This window comes from Phoenix dactylifera, chromosome 7 (genome assembly GCF_051530095.1).
Source record: "Phoenix dactylifera cultivar Ajwa chromosome 7, Ajwa_hap1_PhDact_Kaust_v1.1, whole genome shotgun sequence".
Classification (NCBI taxonomy): domain Eukaryota; kingdom Viridiplantae; phylum Streptophyta; class Magnoliopsida; order Arecales; family Arecaceae; genus Phoenix; species Phoenix dactylifera.
The window spans coordinates 24,234,096-24,260,887 of NC_143196.1; the positions used below are offsets into that span (position 1 = coordinate 24,234,096).

Below are 26,792 nucleotides of genomic sequence, written 5' to 3' on the forward strand. Positions count from 1 at the left end.
ATTGGTCACTTACCAACTCTAGTTCAACTAGGACTGTTAATTTCTAATCCAACTAACTAAATCTGAATACTAAGAGCCCAACTCTGACCACTTAAAACTTGAGACGAATTCCTAGAGATACTATCCTTGTACCTTTACCTGATCATTAACAAAATAGGAAACTATCCCTACTTACATTGTTTTAGGCCTTTATATTTTTAGCTGGTCAGGAAAGGTTTCCCATTTAAATCCAAAAACACTTCTATTCAGGCTGGAACAATATAGGAGTAACTCTCTAATGGACTTGGCTTATAATCCTAGTATAAGTAGAAAAACACATATGTTTTTTTTATATATATTAAAAGTTTCCACGTGTTACACTTTCCCTTGGTATTACCTATGTTATAGATTTGATCCACTTAAAGGTTACTAAATTTTTATCTCTTCTTAAAATATGCATATGAAATTGCTATATTAAGCCATTATAAATTTAATACTTGAATATCTCATTAAATTACTATCAACAAACCCATGTCCACCATCTACTCTCATATCCCATACCACTCGTCTTACGTGCCTATTTAGGTCACCACTTATTTCTCAATCCATTAGTCTCCTTCCAAAATTGTTTTTTAATCATCTCCTTTCAACCCTACTTAAGGTGGATAACCACTAATTACATCAATAATCTCCTGATTTAAAACAATTTTAATTGCTCTTTTTATCACTTATCCTTAGTACATCTATAATTTATCCTTCAATTCTTTATCTGCTTCCATTCCTACTTAATTTCTCTTATTAACCTTCTCTCCATATAAAAGTCAACAACAATCATTAGTATCTCTAGACTGACCATCAAGGTTCACAATCTTGATACTGGACTCCATACTGGTTAATCTTGGTGCAGTATCGATATGCCTAATAGGGGGGTCAGTTTGGCGTGCTGATATTCAGTATCCCCCTCCCCCCCCTCCAAACCACATATCGGTTTAGTATCGATATGACAGGGTGTGCTCGATATGCATAGATAAGACGTACCATGCTTATCACCATTTCGTTCGATTTCTTGTAAACAAGCAACATTTATTCTTGTGTCATACTCTTTACTTTTTCTAGTCAAAGTTAAAACAGCCCAAGTGATAAATCTAATCCTCCAGTTTGGCAAAGTTTTTTACCTTCTTCTGGTTTATGTGATGCAATTGCTTTTGTCTACTTGGCCCTCTGATCAGACACTATTGTGCAACATTTCCTTTTAGAAGGCTCCCAAAATCTACATATATCCTTGTTCATTTGTCACTACATCGGATTGCATTGCAATGCATCACTTATAGGAGATGACCTAACTAACCTTACCCATTTCTTACCTCAACTAGTCACGTTGTAGCATGTTGCTTATGGGTGATGACGTAACCAACCTATTCCACCATAATCAGGTTATGTCATGGTGTTCTGGATAAAGCAGAGGATGCCTAACATTCAAGCACATCAGGTTTGGACACATTTCATAGTTGGACATATTATTTGTGATTTGCCTATCATTCTGATGCCAACCCTATACACTGCTCCACAATTCTCATTTGGGCTTGGGATTGGCAATGATGGAGTTTATCACTAGAATAATATGATTGATGAAATTGAAGAATACACAAGGGCACCATATCTCAACCTTTGATTTGTTTATACTAGTTTATGAGCCTATATTGTTGACATCTTTATAAGGAGTTAAAATCCTTGATTTTGGGATCAAACTTGAGGTACTAGTGCCCAAATTTGGAATGTTCACATAGCGAACAAAGATAGATTGTTGTGCATCACCTGTAAGCAAGGTTCGCCGTACCGGTACCGAACTCCGTATCGATGCCGCACTAGTATAGGCGTACCGAGTGTCGGTACGGTACGGTACGCTCGGTACCGACCGTACTGATATTGGTGTACCGATACCGGTATCCATCAGTACGGGTACGGTGCGCTCGGTACCGACCGGTACCGACCGGTACAGCGAACCTTGCCTGTAAGAATAGCTCTTCTAGCAATTCTTAGCTTAGTTGCTTACTTTCGTACATCTATGGTAAACTATACCAGATCGAACCACCTGGTTCAGTCGGTATTGTATTGTATCAACCACAAAATGGGATGTTTGGTGGTCTTGGCACAAAATGGGAACCAAATTGCTTGGTTCTAGTCCTTATTGATCCGAACCACTCAGAACCGAGCGGTTTGGATATCTCAGCCTTGTAAGGGCCTGGTTTAAGCCCTTACAACCCCTTCTTCTTGATAATGGATGTGACAGGGTCACTACACCCTTTTCTCCCTTTGTCTCACTTGTGAGCCAACTAGGAAATGAGAAACAAAGCAGAAAGAGAGAAGAAAGAGAAGAGAAAGGAGAGGAGAAAGAGAGGAGAGATTGGAAGGGTGAACAAGGAGGGTTTAGGTCTTAATTCACTAAGGGATATTGACATTTGATTTGGAATTGAGGAGATGCATATATGTTACAGTTTCAATTTTGTAATATAAGTACCTCACATTTTCAATGTTATACTGAGTTAATTTAACAAATATTATATAATCAAACTATTCTTTAGTCATGTAACATAAAAAAAGTTAAATTATATTACATTTAAACATCAAAAATGAACTCCGAAAACCCTATTTTCCACTCAAAACTAAATAAAGGATGCTTAAAAACCTTGAAAACAAAAAAAAAATGGTTTTTCCTTTTGTATACTACTTTGGGTCGGTATGGTACGGTACAATACTATACCTTACTAGTCTCCCACTGGTATGATGCCCAGTACCATGACTACATATCTGAAGTGTATTGCCAATGGTGTTGGTTTGAGCATGGTTGTACTGTATTTCAGTAGTTATGTGGATGCATGCATACTTTGTAAACACATGTATACATGTGTGCATAAACTATTAAAGTAGATGGCATCATGGCATATACACCTGGTTAGATAATCACCTAACTGCGTCACATTGCAAGAAAGGAATCTGAACAAATTATCATTTCAGATGATTTGGTTCCCTTTACTCGGATGGGCAAGAACTGCTATTTATTTGCCTTTGTTCTGCTTTAATAATCAAATGCGACAAGATGTGGGTTCCTTCAATAGTTGAAAAATTCTTCATAAATGATGTAGAAAGAAATATATGATTCCCGGTATAGTTTTTATTCTTTCTGTAAAAGGAGGCGAGAATCATGGCACTAATCTGATTAGATTCACTGCTTTTTTTGCATACTAAGATGGAAGTTGTTAGCAGGTATGTTTGGCAACAAGCTACCAATAGATGATTTGGTTGAACATTGATTTATTGTCGTTATTTTGGTTGCTGCATTGCAGCTAGATGTGGAGATCCAATTCGTAGTGTGAACTACCAATCAGACATTTAAATCAGTTTGTCATCCTTGCATAGAGGTGATGCTAATATTCTTCATTGTTCTACTTCTAATTCAGGGGCGGCCCAATACATCTGGGGGCCCAAGGCGAATTCAGTAAATGGGGCCTCTTTTTTTTAAATAATAATTTTTTTAATAAATATAAAATACTTAAAAAAATGTTATGGAAATAGATTGCTGTCAAGTACACTATTTCAACAAAAATGCATGAATCTAATAAAGGTCGACAAAAAGCCTCTTCAGTTTAATATAATTCTTGAATGAAAATATTAAAAAAAAATACTTAAAAAAAAAAAAGGCCATGGAACTGTTCTTGGCAATACTGTTTACCATGTGAAGCGAGAGCAGAATAGGAAAAAGGCCATCCCATGGCGCTTCACGGTCAAAAAATTTATCCAAGAGAAAGTAGGGTCATTATGGAAAATTCACTCCATCTAATTAATAAAAGTCCCATCCCACCATCTTCCCTTCAAGTGAGTACCCAAGCAGCCCCTGCAACATCACGGAACAGCAGCCATTCAACCCCCCCTCCCTCCTTCTCTTTCTCTACCCTCCTTTTCTTTTGCTAAAGACCATCTCCCCCTTCAAGTGAGCACCGAAGCTGCAACTGCAACATCACGGCACAGCAGCCATTCAACCCCCTCCCTCCTTTTCTCTCTCTACCACCCAAGAGGGGAGAAGAAACCGAGAGGAGAAAATTAAAAGAATCTCCACCCTCCAAGAAGTCCATCTCCAATCCCCCTATCTTTCTTCCTGATGGCCCAGCTGGATCAGGAGTAATGTGAGGGAAGGAAAACCAAGAACAAAACCAAAAAAGAGAAGGGATGAAAGATAAGAGTGGCTTCAGGTGTGTATGAAGCCAACCAAATCCCTCCTCTCTCTCTCTCTCTCTCTCTCTCTCTCTCCACCCAAAACAAAACTACTGTCCCCAACTTCCCCGATTGCCCTCTGCAGGCCAGGAAACCCTCCACCTCCCTTCCATCAAGGGGGAAGACTCGTAGCCAGCTTCTGCTCCCGGAGGCCTTCCCTTGGCCCGGGGCCTTAGGCGACCGCCTCAGTCGCCTAGGGCTCGGGCCGGCCCTGTTCTAATTGATACCTCCAATGAGACATCAGCTGGGGGAGTTTCTATGGTCCAGATACCATGGGATGGTGGGGCATCCCACTATCTTGAGTGTCGGGATGAGAGAAGTCAAGAAATGGACTGAGACGGGACAAGACATCCACCATTCCATGTGTTAGGATGTGGGGCATTCCTTTCCACGAAAAACCGGGACAGCCTCTCTTGCATTAGTTAAGACTGTTATGACAATAAAGTTCTATGCATTTCCTTAACTAATATAATTTTAATCATGTTCCGTAGTAATCAGATATAATTCTGTTATTTAGAAGCCATTGATGTGCAGTTCTTGTTTATGAGTTTGCAATTAGCTAAGAAGTCAAGGAAAATGGAAGGAGATGGAGACAAAAAATAAGAATCAAGATCTAAATTGAAGTTGGAACTGTGGGTCAAACCATGGCAGTTATATTTCCATGCACGTCCTGCAAAAGATAAATCTTGGAAACCTCTGATTTGATAGACAATACAAAGCCCTATGGAATCTATATCATAAATTATATATTTTCTTCTTTTTTATAATATATGCTTATAGGTAGACTATAGCTATTCACATATACTTGCACATATGCTATTATTTTAGATTCCTCAGTTGTTTTGTGTAGTTAACTTTGTTCTTGTGGTATGACCTTCTCTTCCACCAAATCGGTACTTGTTAGTTGAAGCATGCCTAAGTTAGTAGCCTCATGCAACTTTGATTGTTCCAAATTCTGAGTTTTCCGATATAAAATGCATTTTGTCTGGCTTGCCAATGATAATTAAATTTGTTATGCAATTTCAGGAAGGATCTAGCCATGAGCGTGGTTTGTACCAACGGAGTTTTGAGGAGCTCTTTGATCTATCCAATTCAGATACCACATCCACAGCTCAATATAATTTTTATGTTACGGCCTTTGAGCTTTACAATGAGCAGGTTTCTCGATTGTTCTCTTCATTGTGCTTCACTATAATGTGTGTCAACATGTTTAATATCATTCTATTGTATCAGCATTTTTTAATCAAACACATTATCCTTTTCAACCATAATTTTTTACAACTGCTTACATTGTTTCGCTTAGTTCCTGTGCATTTTCCCCTTTATTGACATTATTTCTGATGTATTTATGTTGCCTATTTGTGCTATCAATGATAGGTTCAAGATTTGCTAGGAGAATCCATAAACAGCATATCGAGAATTCCAATCGGTCCCCAAGATTCATTTGTGGAACTTGTGCAAGAGAAAGTTGATAATCCTTTGGACTTTTCTATGTTACTAAAAGAGGCAATTCAGAACCGAGGCAGAGATTCTGCCAAGGCCACCGTGTCACATCTGTATGTAGATGAATAGTCTGAATTTGGTCTTTTTCTTTAATGATGAAAATCCTTTTATTTGTTAGTTTGCTAGAAGCTGTTCCTTTAGGTTTAGAGATTCTTGCATGAAACCTTCTAAACCATGAGCGATGAAAGTTTTTTGCATGCTGGCTTTGCTGTGCTTCTATGGGAAGCTTTAGTTTGAGAGGAGGGCATGAATTTATGAAAACCTTTAGGTCTGGTTGAATTCTCAGATTCCCCGAAGATTAGGTGGGATGTATACTTATTCCTCCTGATGCATTTTTCGCATTTCTATTGTCGTTTGAGTGGTGTCTTGATTCTGGCATTGGGACAGGGGATGTACTAAATATTTGTAACATGTTTTGTGACATTTGAAAATGCTCTTCAACCAGTCTTCTCTTCTGATGTTGAACTTATTTGTTTATTTTTCGCTTTATTTATTTACTTATTTATTTATCCTAGCTTTGCCCTCCTGCTTGCTATTGCCTGGTTTATTGTGTTTATCTTTGGCTCTTGCTGTGTTTTTATTTTTTATAATTTGCTAGCCCATGAATTTGGCGCCCATGGTTAGTTTCTATGGCCATATTGTTCTAAAATTTGTAATATTGGATCGCCTTAAAAATATATGCAGCTTTTTTGAGACTTGCTATGCTTATTATTTTCAGGGTTGTCACCATTCATATACACTATACCAATAGCATCACTAGGGAAAGTTTGTACAGCAAGCTTTCTCTTGTAGATTTACCTGGAAGTGAGTGCTTACATGTGGAAGATGCTAGAGGGGATCATGTAACAGACCTTTTGCATGTATCAAAATCACTTTCTGCGTAAGTGTTGGTATATAATATCTTTCTTTGCTGTAATTTGTCTAGTTTCCACTGGTATTCTTTGTTTCTTCTGAATATTTGGAGAAGACTTGCTTTTTTGAATTTTGATTAATTGTTACTGATATTTTAGCTATTGCATATTTTTATCTTTAACAGATATCATTTCCATGTTGTCTGCATAATTAGCTCTGAATATGGAATGACAAGCATGTGCACTGCCTACTGAATTCTGACATTTTTTTTTTCACAGAGTCATGTTTTTCTTTTGCTGGTTGTTATGATACATCTCTATGTTTTGGTGTTGTTCTGTGCTTCTGCTTGACATGAAAATTTTGTAAAATTAACAAATCTGGTGATGAATTGAACTTCTATCTTCCTCACTGTCTCTTCTGAAACCTTTCTTCCTATATAATTTTGATTCTTTTTCAGTTCTATCCTTCCAAATCCTAAGCTTGTATTTGACAAAACGATCATTAACTTTCCAATTCCAAATCCTTGGCATGCTCCTCAAAAAAAGAAAAAAAAGGAAAAATGGCGTAAAAGAGAAACTACTTCCTTGATGGTTTTCCTCCCTGCAGTATTTCCTATTATCATACTAATTTGTACTTCGACAGTTTAAGCATAACCAAATATATGGATTTGCAAATCTGGTAAACATTAGAATCACATATTAATCCTTAAAATGGTTGACTTTAAAATTAGGCTCAACAATCTCTCTTATTGAAAGGCTAAAACTTACTTACTGTACTGTTGTCTCTTAAAATCTTATAACTTGTGTTTCAGATTCAGAAAGAAATTCCGTAAATTGACCTTTGGCCTTGTGCTACCTTAAACTTGCACAAAAGATCCTAGTTGTCCATTACCTTCTTACATAATCCATGCTTCATTTGATTTGAAGTTTTGCTCCATTTTTTCCTTATTACAATACATTTTAGCACTAGAAGTTGAAAATATGAACAAACACTGAATTGATGACATCTTCGTACATTATTTTCCTAAACACTGTGCTGTTTGAAGATTATTTGAAGGGTCTTATGTAGAAATGTTTAACCATAGTGAATCCACTGTCAGGTTCAGGTTAATGTTGATGATGGAACCTCACCACCTAGAATAATTGGCATCTTGCAGAAAATCTTAACTAGTCTTCTATAAGCTGGTAGAAGATAGTTTTTTAATGATTTAATCTCTCTTGGATTCGTCTCGGGATGCTTGTCACTAATAGTCTAATGGATTTTTTGAAAAATCATAACATGATGTAAAAAATCATGCCATGTTGTCTGGTGTTATAATTGGATCAGACCATTTGGCTGGATCAAGTTCTATAAGTGCTATCAATTATACCTTCTTTAGTTTAAAGCTTGGATGGTCTGCTAAGTAAATTATTCATATTGATGGACCATTTAGTTTCAAGCAAACCAACCAGATGAATAGTAGAAGAAATAGGAATGTAACTGATTATGGTGGAGTCTAGGATAAAAAAGAATTTTTCTCTTTCTTTTTTTTTTTTTGGGGGGGGGGGGGGATGGGTGGGGGGTGTGGTTGTGGGTGGTAGTTTGCTAAAGCTTTTGATTTTCTCAACTCTCAAGAAGTCTTCTCCTATTTGCAAGGATTGAAGTATCACATATTGTGCTCATGCTGGTCAGAGGCCAGCATGGTATGCATGTTGCACTATGTTTATGGGGCTCAAAATAAACTAGGCCGAGCTTTAGGCAGTTTAGGTTTGATATGGCTGCATTAGAGGGGAATTAAGGTTCGATTGAGCTTAAGATGAGCTCAAGTATGAATATCAGTGTAACTTGGACATGGGACGTTGATGTCAGGTGTCCTAAAGAATCTGACATGGCAGCTCCAAAAATTAAAACATGGGTACATGATGCATGTGGTGTTTGTATATTATATACATTATATAATATATGTTATATGTAGCAAATATATATAAATATATAGAAAAAATGATGTATACCTGGTTCTTTATGCTCATTATTGAAAAGGATATAAAATAGGTTATTCGATGAATAAGGAGAGTGGAACTGGCATTTTGGTTTTTAGTTATTGAATCTCTTCACTGACGAGGGTAAAAATAGTAATTTCAGTGAATAAAAAGGGCAAAACTGGTGTTTTGGCTATAAAGCACTTTAATCCAAAAATGCTCACACCTTTCTTGGGTGCAGTCATCGCTTTTCCCCCTTTGGGTCTCGGTCCTTCGAACAATGTTCACTCCTTCCCCTCCTTGGCCTTAGTTTATGCCTAAACAAAACCGGAGTAGATTGTAATTAGAGGATAGAGAAAGAGGGAGAAAGGAGGAGAAGAGTGCTCAATGGTGCAAGGCTTGGAGACAATGATGAGAAAGATATGCAAACAGTTGCCCTAACTTTCCTCTAATTTCTTATTCCTTCCTTTTGGGGTTTCTCTCTCATTTCTACTTATTTCCGCAAACTGCTTTTTTTTTTTGGCTTAGGCTCTATCAAGGACTGTTCTGCCCATTCCGAACCATACCGGTGGCTTGCCGGTACGGTTCTGCCCGTTTCGAACCATACCGGTGGCTTGCCGGTACGGTTCTGCCCGTTCCAAACCATACCGGTGGCTTGCCGGTACGGTTCTGCCCGTTCCGAACCATACCGGTGGCTTGCCGGTACGGTTCCGACTTTGAAACCAGTCGCTACCGGAGCCGGAGAAGACGACGAGAGAGCGAGTGGAGGGAGGAGCATTGCAGACGCCTGCGGAGGGCTGCGAGGGCGCGGCGGAGGCTGTGATTGCTTCTCCTGTTTCTTTTGAAACAAGGGATGTAGCCGTGGAAAAAAATTATAAATTTTTAAGTGAAGTCGGCATGTGATTTGCTGACTTCACTTAAAAATTTTCAAATTTTTTTCGAAATAGTGGACACGGCCGCGGCCTCGGCCTCCTCCACGCCCTTGTGGCCTCTGCTGGCCCCTTGTGGCCCTCTGCAGGCGTCGCGGCCTATCCTTCTCTCTCCCCCCTCGCTCGCTCTCTCTTTTTCTTCTCCTTCTCCGGCTTTGGCTGGTTTTCTTTCAGTACGGGCTCGGTACCAAACCTACCGAACCAGACCGGGTGCCGACCAGTACGACACCTGGTACCGGTTCGACAATTCTTGGGCTCTATACAGTTGAGCCATAATATGCACAGCTAGCACTAATAGGAGATTGCATATCTTACCTCATAAAAAGAAATTGCATATTTCATATATAATAAGCCTATTATAGAGCTGTATATTATTGCATACAATCATGTAACTATTCAAGGAGGTCAAAATTGTCATTTACCTCTTGATCCTTTTATCACAAACAAAAATCCGTTTTTTGGATAAATTTTGGTATTGACATTCTCAATGAAATTGAAATGGTTGAGTTTATATACTATATGCAATATTGTAAATATTCATATAGGAGGTCACTGATAGATTTTGCTTAAAATTTTCCTTCATTTGACAAATTTGTAAGTATAAGGGATACAGCTAAAAATTAAATCCAATTCCTTTTCTGTAGGTAATGTCTGAGTTGTCTACGAATTTCACTTTCTGTTTATTCTCATATCTGATTTGTTATTTGTTTTTGTTGTTTTTCAATTGCAAAGTTCATAATTTAGGACTTACGAACATTTGTTAGAATCTTTTCTAAGATACATGACTCTGGATTTGAAGGCAAAAACAATTTATCTAAAACATGATATCTCTCAAAAATTTGATGGCAAGATAAAATAAGGTGTTGTGGTTTAAAATGGTTTGATCAATTTCTTTCGTGACCAGGATTACTGATTCAACATGCAGTATTTGTACAGTGCTGTATAATTTTAATTTATTTTTCAGAGAAGTTTACCATTTAAAATTATAATGGGAGGATGGAGTGGTGCAAACGTTAAAATGCTCTAAGTCTGCTTGGTTTTATTAAAATGCTTTTCTTTTCAGTTGGAGATATTCTAAAATTCGCGAGCATGTATTTGATCATAGATTTCTTACACCTTTTACTTTACGTGGTATCATTCTCCTGTTTATGTATCAGTTAACTTAGCATTTGCCACCATTAACTTATTCATACTCGACTCTTGTCTTTTTTTTTTTTTGGTGGGAGTAGGTTGGGGGATGTTTTGTCATCATTGACTTCGAAGAAAGAAATCATACCATATGAAAATTCAAGGCTGACGCAATTTCTTGCTGACTCCCTGGGTATTCTTCTCATGTGACTACATTTTGCATTGATAATCTTGTATGTGCATGTCGTGTGTCTGTGAACAATGTTTCAGTTAGAATATCCAGCTTGACAAAATTGATATTTATAATGATAGTGATAGGTATTTGTAGTTCACACAGTGATTTGTTTGTTCATTTTCGAGACAATCAACTCTTTGTAGTTGTGTCATGGCGGTGGGAAAGGTTATTTTTTTGGTAAAAGCTGGACCATATGAAGTCTTTTAGAAAAATGAAAACTGGTATTCAATCTTAATGACTGTTAAATTTATGGGCCACAAATGATGCTATTAGAGGTGTATTATTGGTAGCTGAATTGTACTTATAGGCAATACAGTTTCCATGAGTACAGGAGCCATAAAGCTGCTATCTCTCTCTCTCTCCCCCTCCCCTAACTGTTTCAAAACACTTATGATTTAGCTTTATCATCTGTATTGGATTTTTCTTGTGCAGACTTAAGAACAGGAAAGAATCTAATCTGTCAATTACCCCCAAGTAGGATTCCTTGCTTGAACTCCACAACAACACCCAAAGTTCCAAATACTTTTGCTAATACTTAACAATATGATTTTCATCTTTAGGTCCTTTAAAGTACATGGAATACACATCCATTATTCATTTGCTTCATGGAGAACTCTCTATTGAATTTATACAAAGTAAAAAAGTTTGTTTGCTTAACATTTTATTGCAGTTGAGATCAAAACTTTCACTTTTCACCTCCTGACCCCAAGTTCTCCTGAGATACTATTGATGAATTTGGCAAGAGCGTCTAGGTGCCGCTGAAGAGACAAGGAATATTTTAGGCCATTTTAGATGAAAATCTTGAGATTCATTCCTTCTATTTTCTGACGATAACATGCTTTCACACTTGCTAGGCTTGTTCATTGTTTAAATGCCTCATCATCATGATCATCTTTTTTTTTTTTTTAAATGGGAATCATCATCATGATCATCAATGTGAAAAAGAAGTATAAAATGCATACAAAGTAACTTCATTCTGCAACTATCAGAGACAATTTGCTGCTTCTATTTCGAAGGTCATGGGCATGCTAGTGTAGCTGATACATCTCTTTTCATGCTTATGATGCAAACTTCTAATGCCAGATTTCTTTGCTTAATATTTTGTTGTTTGGTAATATATATGATAGCTTCAAGCGTTAACCATAATACTATAATAGGATTGACAGTGTAAGTAAAACTTTCACACAGACACACAAACGGACACTTGCCCGCACACAGAGAGGGAGAGAGAGATTTACGTTATCATAGGCATGACTTTCATGTAGATATGGCTTCAAAACTGTTTGGACTTGGGAAAAATTTTTCACACTTAGGTCTACGATATCAAATTCATTGATAATGCCTGAATTTAGCTTAAAATGTCTGTTTGATGACGTCCATGTAAACTAATCTTTGCTTGTGCCTCTTCTTTGGGATTGATGTGCATATAGCTCTAAAATCCAAATGCTAACTCTGACTCCTTTCAAGTGAATTTTATATTAATTGAATTGATGCTTATTTATGTCTACTCTATATAAAATTTGTTAGCAATATTGGTGCATGATAACACCAAAAGCTGAAATTTAATGTGATTAGTTGATTATAGGAATGTCATGTTTGAACTATCTGACATGCTTATGCTTCCTTTCATTTTTTTAAAATGCTATTTTTCACTGCTTTCTTGCTCGGATTTTCTTCTGTTCATTTTCTCATAACATTGCAGTAGGAGTTCGAAATGAAAGTCCAGTTTTTAAATATTCCAGTCCCTGGTTGATATATTTGTTGCTTGGATATGAAGAATCTCATTTGGAGAAGTCATATGTCGCACAACTGTTGCAAATATTATATCCATTTCTAACATCTATTATTCATGCCATAGTAAGTAGCTTTTGGCATGGCTGCGATTTTCATTAAATACCTGCTCAAATGTTCAATGTTTATTAAGACACAGCTTATTGCTCAATGATGGATGAATCATGTATGATGGCTTATGGAAGACTAACAAGCAGCAGTCCACCACAAATGGTGGTTTTTAAAGGATTAGCTTGAATTAAGACCACAGATCAGTGCAATCAATAGCATTTGATAGTTGGGAATGAAGCATCCAAATCTAAGCAGAAACTACAATTAGTGAATCAGAAGGTGCCTCTGGAAGCTGTGTAGGAAATTATCTTTTGAATACCTTGTAAAAGAGGGGGTGGGAGGTGTTTCCCTTGCAAATTTTGTATTACCACCTCATGAATCTATGGACCATCGATCTAGTTTGAGCTAGGAGCATGTAGTTTGGTGAGAAGGCTCTCTTTCAAGTTGGGAGCAGCAAAATTAGCTAAGGAGAGACCTTGGGTGCACCGCCTAGATGATCGTAAAGAGTATGCTTTTGACCCTTGGAGTATAGTGGCTACAACTCATTCCTGTACTTTAACTGGACCTCTAGAATACAATAGAGGCTGGCTATTTTAAGTGCTTTTTTCCCCTTGTACTCTATGCTCTGTGTATACTATTGGCTAAGGGGCTTGCATTTTGATGAGCGGAGGTGATCAGTCAAGTGGTGGTATCAGGATATCCCCACTTAATCCAATATGGACGCATGCATCATTTAAAAGTAGGAGGCACCAATTAGGTAGCAAGTGGTTTACGGTTTACCCTGTGCCTATTAGAGGTTAAGGCTCAAGAGGATATAAGAAAATAACCAACTCCCAAAATTAGGAGAAAAATCAAAAAGAACCATCTTACATTCCAATTTCAATTCAAAGAGCTAAATCCTCCCATAGTTTTTTCTAAAAATGCTTTTAATCCTCTATTCTCATCTAGTTTTCCTTATTTGCACCTTTTCTTCCCTTTTTGTTTCCTTTTCCTCCTATTTTTCCTTTTGGCCTGCTGCTTTTGTCCACTATTGGGAGCAATAATGGACATATATACTGTGTTGCCTGCAGCGGTGGCCTCTTCTGTTGCTTATGATAGTACAATAGCTGCTGCGTGTGTGCATTTTTTCACTTTTCACTGTTTGCATCTGATTAACTGGTAACTAGATACTGCTGCCATGTACTGCTGTCACCAGCTGCCCTGCAGCCCTGCCATCTTGCTTCATTTGCTTTATCTCTTTCCCACTTGATCCCTTTTACTGCCCCCCTCTCTTGGTAAGGGAATGAAGGTGGAGAGGGACCTTAGTTGACACTCTTCAGGGCTCTAACTGCTTATGACCCTATTATCTGAAGTCTGAACCAACAGTCAAGAAGAATCAATGAAGCCAATTAGGATTGATTTGGATGAAGCCATTTGTGCTTGCAGTTTTTTACACCTCTTTCTCTTTTGATCTTTCTGTTCGTTAGTGCAACGACTTTAGATGGTAACACTCTTGCATCATTTCTTCCCTTTTGTTTCCCCATGTTTGCAATTTGTAAACTCTTTAGTTTTAAGAAAGGTGTTTGAGAAGCTTACTGATGTTTTGTAGTGCATTTGAAATACCATAATGAGATTGAGTCATATTGTGGTATGCAAGACTAGGATTCACAAATGGTTAATTAGGAGGCCTTGGGCTGTGAATGAATAAATCTTATGGAGTTAGGGTGTTTTCAAAAGTCTTTTTTGTGGTTGTCTGAAAAGCAGTCAATAAATTGAGTTAAGACTAGCATAAAGTTGTTCTATTCTTTCAAATTTAAGATTTGTAGGGAATTTATGGATGAAGATTATTCAAAAGATCTTCAGAAAATATTAGCTAATACATTACTATGTGTAAAACACATTGGTAGTTTAGATGGGGAAAAGAAGAGAAAATAATTATAGTCAAGGAGAGCTAGTAGTATGGTGGTTTATAAGAGTGAGGGCAATGTCCTAGTGGCTGGTTTTGCTAGTTAGGGAAAAATTAATGTGTAAGTGGAAAGACTAGAAAGGGGAAAATTAATGTCCTAGTAGATCAATGCAAAATTAATGTGTGAAGAAGATAATGTAAGTGGAAAGACTAGAAAGGGGAAAAAGAAGAGGAAGGGAGAAACAGAGAATTTAGAGATAAGGTAAAAGAGGTAATAGACAAGCCTTCTAGAAACTTTATTACAATCCCATGTGTAAGTAGCCTCTCCTCTTTTAGGATAGAAGAGCAGAGCACTTGTAAGGAAAGATGCAATTTCTCAGACTTAAGATATCCATACGGGTCGTATCCTGATTGTTCAGAATAGGATCCAGCGTACGATTTAGCCATGCAGGCCGGTTTGACCTAAAAGCTATCCCCTCCCCCCTAACAACTTCTCTCGAAGATTCCACGAAGTCTTCATTCCTTCTCGTGCTTTGCCTCCGGTCAAAGACCTTTGGAAACCCTAACTCCACTGCGCTCTCTATTTTGATGCCGGCCGTTGTTGACAATGATTCCATGGAATTTTTCATTCCTTCCCATGCTTCGCCTCAGCTCGACCATCGCCGATGAGGTAAGTTCTCTCCCCTCCGGCTCTCTCCCCCTACTCCCTCTCCCCCCTCTTTGGCAGCTATCGACCCTCTTCGACCACCCTTCTCTCTCTCACCCCCCTCCCTCCCTCTTCCTCTCTTTGTTTCTACCTCTCCCCCTTTTCATGGGCCTTTCTCCCTCAAATTCTCCCTCTCCCCCACTCTCTCTCTCTCTCTAGCACCAAACGTGTCGGATCAACATGGTATGGACCTGTACCATACCGAATTAGTTGTTGGCCAGTATGCTCCTAGGTATCGGTTTGGTAGAAAGGCACAAGAGGCCTTTAAGGGGCCAAACCGCTCTAAACCGGGTGGAACACCCGGTTTCACTTAGTTCAGCTTGGTTTGGGTTGATGCGAATCACTTACCGACCCGAACCGTGTTTTATCCTAGTTATTGATCAGTTTAGGACAAAATGACAGGAATTGCTTATTACACTTTTCAAGTAATTTTATTTGGTTTTGTTCGTGTTCATGTTACTAATATGCCAAATTTGTAGGGGGACTTGGTTCTTGAACAAACCATTACATACTTCAAAGATTGATTGAGATTCATTTCTTAGAATTAACAATGCCTTCTTGGCTTCAAGCATGAAAATCTGCAAGTCCCCAACTTTATGCTTTTTTAGTTGTTATTTAGAATGGGACCCACCAGCAAATGTTCTATGTCAAGCTTCTTGTTTTGACGCATGAACGTTGTCTGTCTGGCCTATATTCATTTGTATATCATATGCTTTGTCTTTTTTTTTTTCCCTAGTTATCACATGGTATGCTAAGCCATCCACTCCTTTTCCTTTGGCAGGTGGTAACTCAAAGACCTTGATGATCATCCATGTTTGTCCAAATGCTTCAAATATGTCTAAAACATTGTCCACCCTTAATTTTTCAGCAAGAGCAAGAAATGCTGAACTAAGCCTTGGAAATCGAGATACGATTAAAAAATGGAAAGATGTGGTGAGTTCTTCTCATTTCTATCGTTCAGAAGAATTCGTATTTTCCTCATTTGATCTTTGATCTTTCATTGTTCAAAATGTAACCAGTTTTTAATTCTATATTTTTTATTGATTCATAGGCTAATGATTCTCGAAAAGAACTGTATGAGAAAGAAAAGGAAGTTAATGATCTGAGGAATGAAGTTATTGAACTAAAGCTTGCTCTCAAAGGTGGCAATGACCAATGCATTCTGCTGTTCAATGAAGTTCAAAAAGCCTGGAAAGTTTCTTTTACACTTCAGACAGATTTGAAGGTCTTTCAATTTTTTTCTTCTATATGTTTTTAGTTCATGATATTATGCCAAAGTTTGTATGCATGATGAGTTCTGTAAATTTGGAGGATTAGTTTGATGTTCAGATGGAGCACAACCTAATGGTCTTGTCATTTTTATTGTTCATTAAAATTTTTTGTGCATAACATGTAATTATCATGCAAAATGATATATATGAAACGATGCACGACTTATGCTTGCACAGAAAATGGAGGGACAGAGTTGAAGAATTTGCAGCTTTGACAGAGACCTAGATATGAAGTTAAGGGTGTGCTCCCTTTAATTTTGTTTTGTTGTTTAAACCTTTGAAGTTTAAAAATTTTAAGCATTTCTTTATAGCAAACATAAAATTTATATAAGTGAAGTACTGGTGGATAAAACCAATGTTGGTGAGGTCAGATAGTAGGTGTTTATAGATGCCTTTCTTCCACAGAGAGATGCCAATGGTTTGGAACTGATTCAGTCAGCTGGTAGCCAGAGACACCGGATGTGGACATCTGATTCTACTATTTAAACATCATCTTTATTCTCTTCTCATATGCTTATAAAATTATTTATTTAGGCAGTTGATATGTGATAAGATTCAAATCATATCTAATTTGAACCAGCTTTGAATCTGAATAGGGTTCATAGTATCTGAATTGTTTAGGGTTTGCATTTAGATTCCCATTTGAGGAATAAACATGGAGGGCTACTATTGTTGATGATGAGGCAGTGATGGGTGGTTTTGTTTTTTTTTTTTTGGGGGGGGGGGGGGGGGGGGGGTGTTGGCAACAAGTTCATTGGAGGCAGTGGCCTATGATATCTCGAGAGCTTTGGCTGGTGGACAGGGGTGGATTATGCGTTTGAATTTTCCCTTTTTTTTATGTTGGTGGGTTGGGGTGGATGGTGTAGGGGGTAATGATATCATGACCTATCTCTTGAGCGGTAGAAGAGAAAGTGAGACATATGCACAAACACTGCCTTCTATTATATGTCTCTGTACAAAAACAAGGCCAATAAAGAGACACAAGCAGGGTGGGTGTTTGCTGCAAATAGAATATATTTATCAGACTATCAAGTTTGAAATTGCACATATATATATAAATTTAGACACTTTTAGATATCAATGTGATATAAACCCTACTAGATAACTCGCAAGTCATAAGGTCCCATTTTGCATGAACCAAGCTTGAAGAATTCAGGTCAGACAGGGATCAGATTATTAGGTTATTGGTCTTCAATGTCACATTTATGATATATTAAAAGCAAAACAAATTTTATCCTGGAATTGTCTCGTTGCAACAAGAAAAAAAGCTATAGTAACTTGTAATACAATAAGAATATTTGTCAAGTGAATGAGACATGCACTTGTGAGATATGTTATATGTAAGAGAATGATGACAAGCTATAGCAATCTGAATCCATATTTTGGAACTTTGATATTTTATGTTGTATGCAATTGATTTCAAGTGTTTGTGGTTACAAGACCAGTTTCTGCTGCATTGAAATGTCGGAATACCTAATGAAGTATCTCAAATTTGGAGTAGGGATCTGTTATTATTATACCAGTTCAGTGATTAAACATGTGCCTTACAATTTATTTTTCCATGGATGTGTAAGAAATACCATTGATAGTTTTCTCTTACAATGGCAACTGTTGAAATTAAATCTTGGACAGTCAGGTCTGAACGTTGTGGGTGCCTAATCTTAGGTGTCTGGAAAGGCATCCTGTTCTGGATGGTGCTCTGTAACGGCGACTACTTTTAGCATACCTCATTCTAAAGACATTTTCAAATTGATGAGATGGGGCTTGTGTAGCAATTTATGTTTGTGATTGTAAAGAATTTCTAGTGTCACAGTAAATGATTAAGGTCTCATTTGGTGTTGTTGAAGGTAGTACAACTTTTATCTGCAGAGCTTTGGATAGTAGAGCTTTTGCTAGGACAATTTTTAATAAAATGCCATTTGTTATTTGCTAACTATATTTTTGCAATATTGTGGAACTTTAATATTTGTTGGCTAACCAAACTGAGAAAGTGTTTGTGGCATAAGAAAATGTTAATATAGGACATTATGTAGTGCTTTTAATTGCCTAACTATGTGTACTATCAAAAACTATTATTGTATTCTTAATTTTGATATTTAATCTAAATAATATAATAAGTAATAAATTTTTTATTTTTTTAATATAAAAATATTTTATAATATTATCATATTATAATAATATTATTATAATATATTATTATGATTATAATCTAATTATTATAACATAATAATATTGAAAATAATATTATATTATATTATATTGCTGTTATATTGTATTGTCAAAGACTGTTATTGTATAGTATTAGGGTAACTTATAAATTATTTTAATATTAAACCTAAATAATGTAATAAGTAATATAATTATTTTTTGTGGGTAATTACTTGAGTAATAAAGAATACCATAATAGCAAATTGGATAGTTCTTGACTCTAATAGCAACATAAATATTTGACTTTGTTCCGTACTCTGTTCTTCTCATGGTACATGAATCTCTAAACAGTCAGAAGGGGAGTAGATCCTCATCATCATTATAATGTTGAAACTCAAAATCCTTGATTGCATTTTTATGACAATAAATATACACCAACTTAAATGATTATCACAATAAAAATATTTAAATTAATCTCGTAAAAAAAATTTATTGTCGGGTCTTGAACTTAGGGCTTTCGAGTGAAACCCCAGAAAATAGCTTCCCAACTCATCTCAAGTAGAGCTTTTCCCTAGAGGTTCCTAATTGGAAATTTGCCCTGGTAGACCTTTTTGAGTTATTGGAGGAGCTAGAAAGTTGTTTCAAAAATTTTACCAAACACCTCAAAATCACCCTCCAAGAAGCCTTTTTGGTCCTCCAAAAGCAATGCCAAAGGAGCCTAAATATAGTCATGATTATCTAGGGCTGATGTATGAATTAGCGAAGATACTGCAGTGTGACAACCTTGTAGTCATGTAACAACATTTGTATATATATTTTTTCATACCATATTGCCAGTGCTTGCAGATCTGACTTTTCCTTATTTAGGGATATTGTTGTCTTTTGGTTTCAAAAAAAAAAAAGAGAATGAGAATATGTTGTCTACAATATAGTCAGTTGCCAGCATAATATTTACAAATGTCGTAATGAGAATTGTATTGTTTAAGTTACCTTTAATTAGCTTTGCATATTGTGAATGAATATATTGGCCATGTGCATTCCTCTTACCATTTTTCTTTTCCTGTGATGAAAATATTTATTATTATTTTGAATTGAAAATTAATTTGTTAGGAACATGATTGATCTTGAATAGAGTAGATATTTTATTAAAAATAAAATAAACACTTTATATGAGTTCACCAAAAGAAATTAATGTCCTGAAGCTTATTTTGCTTTGAACATGATTGATGATGATGTGCACATGCTTATTTCTTTAAAATAAAATATATACTTTAAACAAAGATATAAATGCAATTTATCTGTGCTATGACCTTAAAACATAAGACAAGCATGATAACAAAATTTGCTCATTGGTTTTAAAAATCATATTCTATTGTCTTCTGTTGTTTCCAGGGATATAGGTTTTTCAAAGTGGTCTTTGTACATTAATATGACGACACATGAAGTGCTATAAGAATAAAAGATATTGAGATGGAAATATCCATGGTTGTTGAATAGCATGGGTCAACTCTTATAACTAATAATGCACAGTGAGTGAATGGATGGAATGGCTGAAACATTTTTCTTCTTATTTCATTGCAGTCAGAAAATATACTATTGGCGGACAAACAAAAAATCGAGAAAGAGCAGAACAATCAACTTAGGAATCAAGTTGCTCATCTTTTGCAACTGGAGCAAGAGCAGAAAATGCAGATACATGAACGCGATTTAACCATTCAGGCCCTGCAGGTAAAGCTTCTTGTCTTTAATATATTAAAACAAGGTGCATTTATATTAAAACAGGATGCATATACTCTGGAATGTGTATTCCTTCATAGTGCACAAAGTTGTAGATTCTGTTTGGCTTGTATCTTGATAAGTTCTATGCAGATCTATGAATGATTTCAATTTAGCCTCCCTTCAAAGAATTTAGTTGATACATTATGATTTCACAGTTGAAGCATAACCTTCCCATTTCACATATCTTGAACTTTTATGCTTTATTTTTCATAACCACAAGGAAGATCTGTTTTTGTAAATTTTTGCCGTTGTTTTCTTAATTTTTCAGAAAAATTCAGTAGCTTTAATGAGGGCTGCTGTTACAATTGCCGGTATTCTTTTAATCCTTACTTGGATTATAAGCAACTAAAATGGGGAAATTTCAACTTTCACTACAGAAAACTGTTGCAGTTCTATTTCATGCTTATGTTTTCCTTACTATTTGTTCATCATACTTAATGGAAAATAATTCCTGTTTTTTATTCTCTCTTATTTTTCCTTGGCTTGTACCTGACATATTCCGTTGCGAATGCTGGCCATATTTAGAGAGAGAACTTTAACATGTGCTGGTTTTTAGTCATTCCTGTTTGTGCTTTATGTAATTCTTTTTTCCTATCAAGGAAAGATTGGGAAAGACCACTTACAAGTGACCATGGCATGTTTGTAAGCACAGGACTTAGAAGGCAGGAACACAAGTGGACCATTTGAAAGATCTTGATAAGCAGATCACAATTTATAAAATGTTAAGATGACTCCAAATTAGATAGAGATTAGGTTAATAAGAAAAATTCTGTTAGATAAAAGGATTAACATGTTAACTAGTAAATTGATAAATTTTTACTCCAATTTGTGCAATGAAATAGTATATCTGAAAATGGCAAAATACTTGAAGTTGTGAAATAAGCAGCTTTAAACAAATTGCAAATAAGTAAAACTTGTAATTTGTAAATTCAAAGGGAGGTCGGGAACTTTCCCATCTGTTCTCTCTAATGCTCTGACATCTCTTGCTGTGTAGTCCAAAACTAACTCCCCATGCCAGTGCTTGCTAGACAGTTCAATTGCATATAAGAGTCTTCAGATTGTTGGCTTGAAGGAGAGTTGTTTAGGGGCCTGCCTAATCCTATTGCCACCTTTTAAGCCAAAGAAAGGATACAAGAACTTTAACTTTTCAAATGTAGTCCAGTTATATTTGATGTATTACATAAGGCTCAGTTTAGTGAAGTTTCCCTACAAGATCAATCAAGATGTAAATGAGTTGTACCAAAAAGATAAAGATGTAAATGAGGCAAAGATGCATAGGTACAGTGAGAGATTTGAAAGGAGTCACAGTAGCATTAACTCAGTATGAATTATAGAAGGATCACAAGTGGAGAGCTCATTGGAGTTGCTTTTTGGAGTGGCTGTGATGCCCAAAATAATGAGTTCTTGGCAAGCTGTGATCTGAGCATGCTTCGGCCCTTTACACTTTTTCATGGAGTGCACAATTGGTTCCTTCGTAAAATAGAAATAGAAGAGCAGGCTATGACCTATATGGATGTGGTTCATCGTATTCAAGTGGGGACTATCTTTCATAGCCTCAACCATCTTATGGATCCGATTTTGATGCTGGGATCTTCATATGGCTAGTTTTTGGACAGATGACTCCTCATAGGGTACCTATCCGGGGTGCATAGATTACTTCTCTTAGGATAGCTATTCAACAAGCATATATTATGGGAGGATAATGATGCAGGAGTATGAGGTATTGCTCTACGAGTCTTGGTCTATCGTGCCAAGCTTGGACTACAAACGCGATCCCGACGTCTACAAGGGATATTGACACTATGTTGTACTTTTAAATACATTAAAGCACTCAATTTGTTGTGTTAAATGTATATTTAATTATAAATTCATTTACTTATACATATGTACTCCATTTATGTACTTCAATTCCATTTCATGGTAAAATGATATCAAAACAACGGTAAAATTACAAATCAGACAACAATTATTGAGAAAATTATGAGTGGAAAAAAAAAGAATTGAAAAAATAAAAAAAAGAAAATGATGTACCGGTCAGCTGACCTATACGCCATGGTGTATTATGTCAGTATGGTACCGATTTGATACCATACCATACATGTAGCCAACTGGTACAAGTCCTAGTATTGGTTCGGCGAACATTAGTTGTAGCATTCTAAAATTATAGATTAAGTAGAAACAACCGCACATTGTGCATTCAAAAGTCCTTCTAGTAGCAAATAAATGGCACTTCTAATGTTTGGATGTTGATTCCTGAAGTATCATATACTGGATAAATGTGGTGAAATGGTGGGATTTCCTCTGTCATCTTTTGCTCCTTAATATCCTTTGAATCCTACCAGCTGACTGGCTTGCTGGTATGGCTGTTGGTGCTGTTACGGAGTGCCGATATTCTTTTTAGTTCCTGAGGTCTTTTATGGACCTCATTTCGGGGGATGCAGGTTTTTTTTTATTTCTATTTTTCAGGAGAGTGCAATTTTCCTTTGCCTACAAAAGAAGTGCCAAGTGACCAATTTTTGAAAGCTAAATCGAACATTGTAGTTTTTAATGGTGCTTTGTTATGCTCGTAGTGCCAAAAGTAAACCCTTTTTTTGACTTTTTATGTGGATTTGTTGAATTTGGTCTTATTTTTCTCTGGTTTTGAGATCTGAGTCTTACCTGCCTTCTCAGTTCTCACAAACAAAAATATTTATAACTAATTGCCTCTTGTCTTGCATTGAGTAGGTTCAGTCACACAGAATGACATAAAATTTGGTAATTCCAGAGAAACTGATAGGAGTTACAATATAAAAACTTACAATTGCTAATAATGCCTAATTATGGATTTCCGAGTATGATCTGGTCATTCATCAGAAGCTTCTTATCATGCAAATATGTTATCAATTATAACTTTGATTTACAAAATTAAAGTCATAAGTTGGAAAGTGCACAGTGAATCATCCTGAGATATTCAATAATAGTATGTGATAAGCAGCTATTACGAAATTAAGTTGTTTGTTGTGTACTCATCATTTTTGCATGTTTATATGTCAAGTTTGCTGTTAATTCTTTAGCCTGCATATTGATTGTGTTTTTTGATCAAATGCCTCAAGTTCCTTTACCTGGAATTAATGGAATGATGCACGCATAATGAATCTTTAACAAATTTGGAAATATACTTACATTATTTTGCAGTAACACACTTTTTTTTTCCATTATAATGTAGACCAAAATTAAGGGTATTGAGTTCCAGCTTAATGAGGCCCTTCACTCTAATGATGCTAGATCGACTGCTGGGTCCGACTCTGGGTCTGCAGGGGTTCTTTCAACTCCAAAAGTGGAGGACAGTGTTGATTCTTCACTGGTTACCAAAAAACTTGAGGAAGAACTCTCAAAGAGGGATGCGCTTATTGAGGTCTGATATTACCTTCGAACATTACAACAATTAGTCATATGACATTTTTGATAATAATCATGTTGTTCTAATACGTGATCTGTTAATTCCTTTATTTAGTTTTGCATGAATGGTAGTTTTATTGTACCTTTACATTTCAGGACCATAATTAGCATTTCTCATGTGCAATGCATGTGGCTGATCTAGGGGTGGGGGAGGAGTATTAGATGGATGATTGTGATCCATCAACCAGTATAATGTTTGAGAAGAAATTGGGCACGAGAAGATAGTGTATTGCGGGATTTATTCATTTATTTACATGCGATTCACACACTCCCAATTGCTGCTTAGTGATTTATTTATCCACCTTCATTCTTTCAGTTAGTCTTCCTTTTTATTTGAATCTTATTCTCAATTTTGTTTCTCATGCAGAAATTGCATCAGGAGAATGAGAAGCTGTTTGACAGACTAACGGAGAAGTCAGCATTCAGTGGCTCACCACAGGTACCTTAAGGGGGAAAAAGAAAATCATGATGTTAGTTGCTGTCTGGTGAGAGCAATATTGCGACAGATTCGTACACCTATGCAAGTGACTGCTCTATAAGAAGGAAAAACTGAATACAGGGACATGTATGAAAGAATTATTTTTGATTAAAATGCCTATATTTAATTTTTTAAAAACGAATCCATTAAAAATATTTCTGTATATGGATATATAAGATTTCATCAAAAAGAAATAAAGACAGAGGAAACAAAAAGAAGGGGGGGGGGGGGGAGGAGGGGTGTACATGGTTTCAATGAGTGATTAAAGGGGGGAAAGAGAAGGGGGGAGGGCAGAGGAGGGGGGGAAAGAAAACACTTTTCATTCTCAGGATACACAAGTCTCATACATTACATTAAGGATCATAGATTGTCGTGAAAAGAAGCAAGGTTAAATAGCATAAGAACAGTCTAATAATTATGTCATATTGGCTAGTTTGTGAGAAGAGGCTAGAGTGGATGCATGCATGTAGGGAAAGAAAACACTTTTCATTCTCAGGATACACAAGTCTCATACATTACATTAAGGATCATAGATTGTCGTGAAAAGAAGCAAGGTTAAATAGCATAAGAACAGTCTAATAATTATGTCATATTGGCTAGTTTGTGAGATATTATTTCTTAAATATCATTATCATAATATTAATAAATAAATAATAATTAAAATAATATAATATTACTTCCAAAATATCATATTAATAACAAGTAAAATAAAATAATAGATTGTCTAATCTTCCGTATCTATTTTTTTATCATCATTTGAATGGTTTAGCAGATAAAGTGGCACTTAAGTAGTTAAGCAGCTAATGCTTAAATGGTTGTGGATTGGTTGGCCTCTTAATGTGCAAGTAGGTAACACTTAAATGATTTGGCATTGTATAGTCATTGAAGCCATAAGTTAAATGCTTAGATAGCCCTTTTTATAAAGTTGACCAAGGCGCTCTATTTGCCTTTGGAATCCTCGATGATGTGATCTGCAACCTGGCTTTTATTAGCTTTGGGTTAAACCTTAGTTGCCATAATCAGGAGCAGGTGTGGGTGCGGGTTTGAGATTCCTAAAAGATTCTGAAGCTGGTGCATTATCCTATGTAGAAAGTTCCTGCTACCAAGGGTGATATAGTCAAAAATGCTTATATGCTTTTCAGTAGATATAAAATTTTGAAATAAATCTTACAATTCAACTTCTCATACTGATTATTGGCCTTATAGGTGTCGAGTCCATCTGCCAAAAAATCAGTTAACATACAGGGGCAGGATTTAAGCAGGTATAATAAGTATCTGAAGATTGATGTAAGTTCAATGTCATGGTCAGCTACTTTTCATGGTAGTGAGATGTATGCCTTGTTATAAATTGACAGGAGTGATAGGAGCAAAGGACGCACTGTAGATGTCCTTCCATTGCCAGCAGCCCTGGATAAAACTGAAAGCACAGGAGCTCTTGTAAAAGCAGGCAATGACAAAACAAAGACAACTCCTGCTGGGGAATATCTAACTGCTGCACTGATGGATTTTGATCCAGATCAGTTTGAGGGCTTTGCTGCTGTTGCTGATGGGGCAAACAAGCTTTTAATGCTGGTATGCAGATCTGATAAAAACTGATTTAGTGTGTCAGAATACTTTTGCTAGTTGAGTGGTATTGATTTACTTGTTTATGTTGCATCATGCATTTGGGTTAAGGTGTACTTATATGGCTCTTTCAACTAAAGTCTTCTCCACAAAAAAGTAAATGGGAAAAATTGACAGTTGTTAGTTTTAAATTTATTCAGAATGCTTTGGTTAAGAAACCAGATGAAGAAGTGGAGAATATAAGTCTAATAACTGGTTTGAAGAACAAGATATTCTCTCAGGGACGGTCTGACATTATTGCTATTTATTTAGGAACTGCTCTGCAGGGAAAGTAAGATATAAGGTCCTAACTTGGACTGAAATATGCTGGATGATTGTGAGATTATATTGCAGAAGATTTTAAGAATGAATTTGCTATTCTCAATTAGATGTTATATACGTTTGTACAATATCTTGAGTTCTTGACACTTCCATTATGACTTCTTGTCTATTTAATATAACAATCCTGAAATCTTACTTCTGACATCTTTGAAACTCACACTGTCCTCGCTTGCTTAAGTTTTTAGCCAGTTAACTGATAACTTATAAATGTAATTAAACAAACTCAACTATGTCTATCAACATTATGAGCATATAAAAATGAGTCATATTAGAATGTTTGGATTCTGATAATCGACACTCTTCCAAAAAGCAGTATTTCAGGAGAACTTTGGCAAAACAACAAATGTCCCTTGATTATAAGTTATAATAGAGATTTTGTGTTTTCCTTTTTTTAACTTTCTTTCTTTTCTATACTCCTTTTGTTTTCTAACTAATAATCTCCTTCTTT

General features: G+C 36.2%; 1 protein-coding gene across 4 annotated transcripts in view; it reads left to right on the forward strand.

The window, feature by feature from the left end:
• Nucleotides 1-26,792, forward strand: part of LOC103718693 (kinesin-like protein KIN-14L) — a 70,766-nt gene that overhangs the window by 24,868 nt on the left and 19,106 nt on the right. For 3 of the 4 annotated variants that reach the window (XM_008807623.5, XM_088701338.2, XM_039127356.3), the window contains 11 exons: nucleotides 5,275-5,406; nucleotides 5,626-5,804; nucleotides 6,470-6,631; nucleotides 10,720-10,811; nucleotides 16,068-16,219; nucleotides 16,338-16,511; nucleotides 20,287-20,433; nucleotides 23,690-23,878; nucleotides 24,290-24,361; nucleotides 25,607-25,662; nucleotides 25,756-25,972. In XM_008807623.5, the coding sequence (XP_008805845.4) occupies nucleotides 5,275-5,406; nucleotides 5,626-5,804; nucleotides 6,470-6,631; nucleotides 10,720-10,811; nucleotides 16,068-16,219; nucleotides 16,338-16,511; nucleotides 20,287-20,433; nucleotides 23,690-23,878; nucleotides 24,290-24,361; nucleotides 25,607-25,662; nucleotides 25,756-25,972 (1,572 nt within the window). The remainder of the gene's footprint in view (nucleotides 1-5,274; nucleotides 5,407-5,625; nucleotides 5,805-6,469; nucleotides 6,632-10,719; nucleotides 10,812-16,067; nucleotides 16,220-16,337; nucleotides 16,512-20,286; nucleotides 20,434-23,689; nucleotides 23,879-24,289; nucleotides 24,362-25,606; nucleotides 25,663-25,755; nucleotides 25,973-26,792) is intronic. The other variant, XM_026809108.4, reaches the window with a different exon arrangement.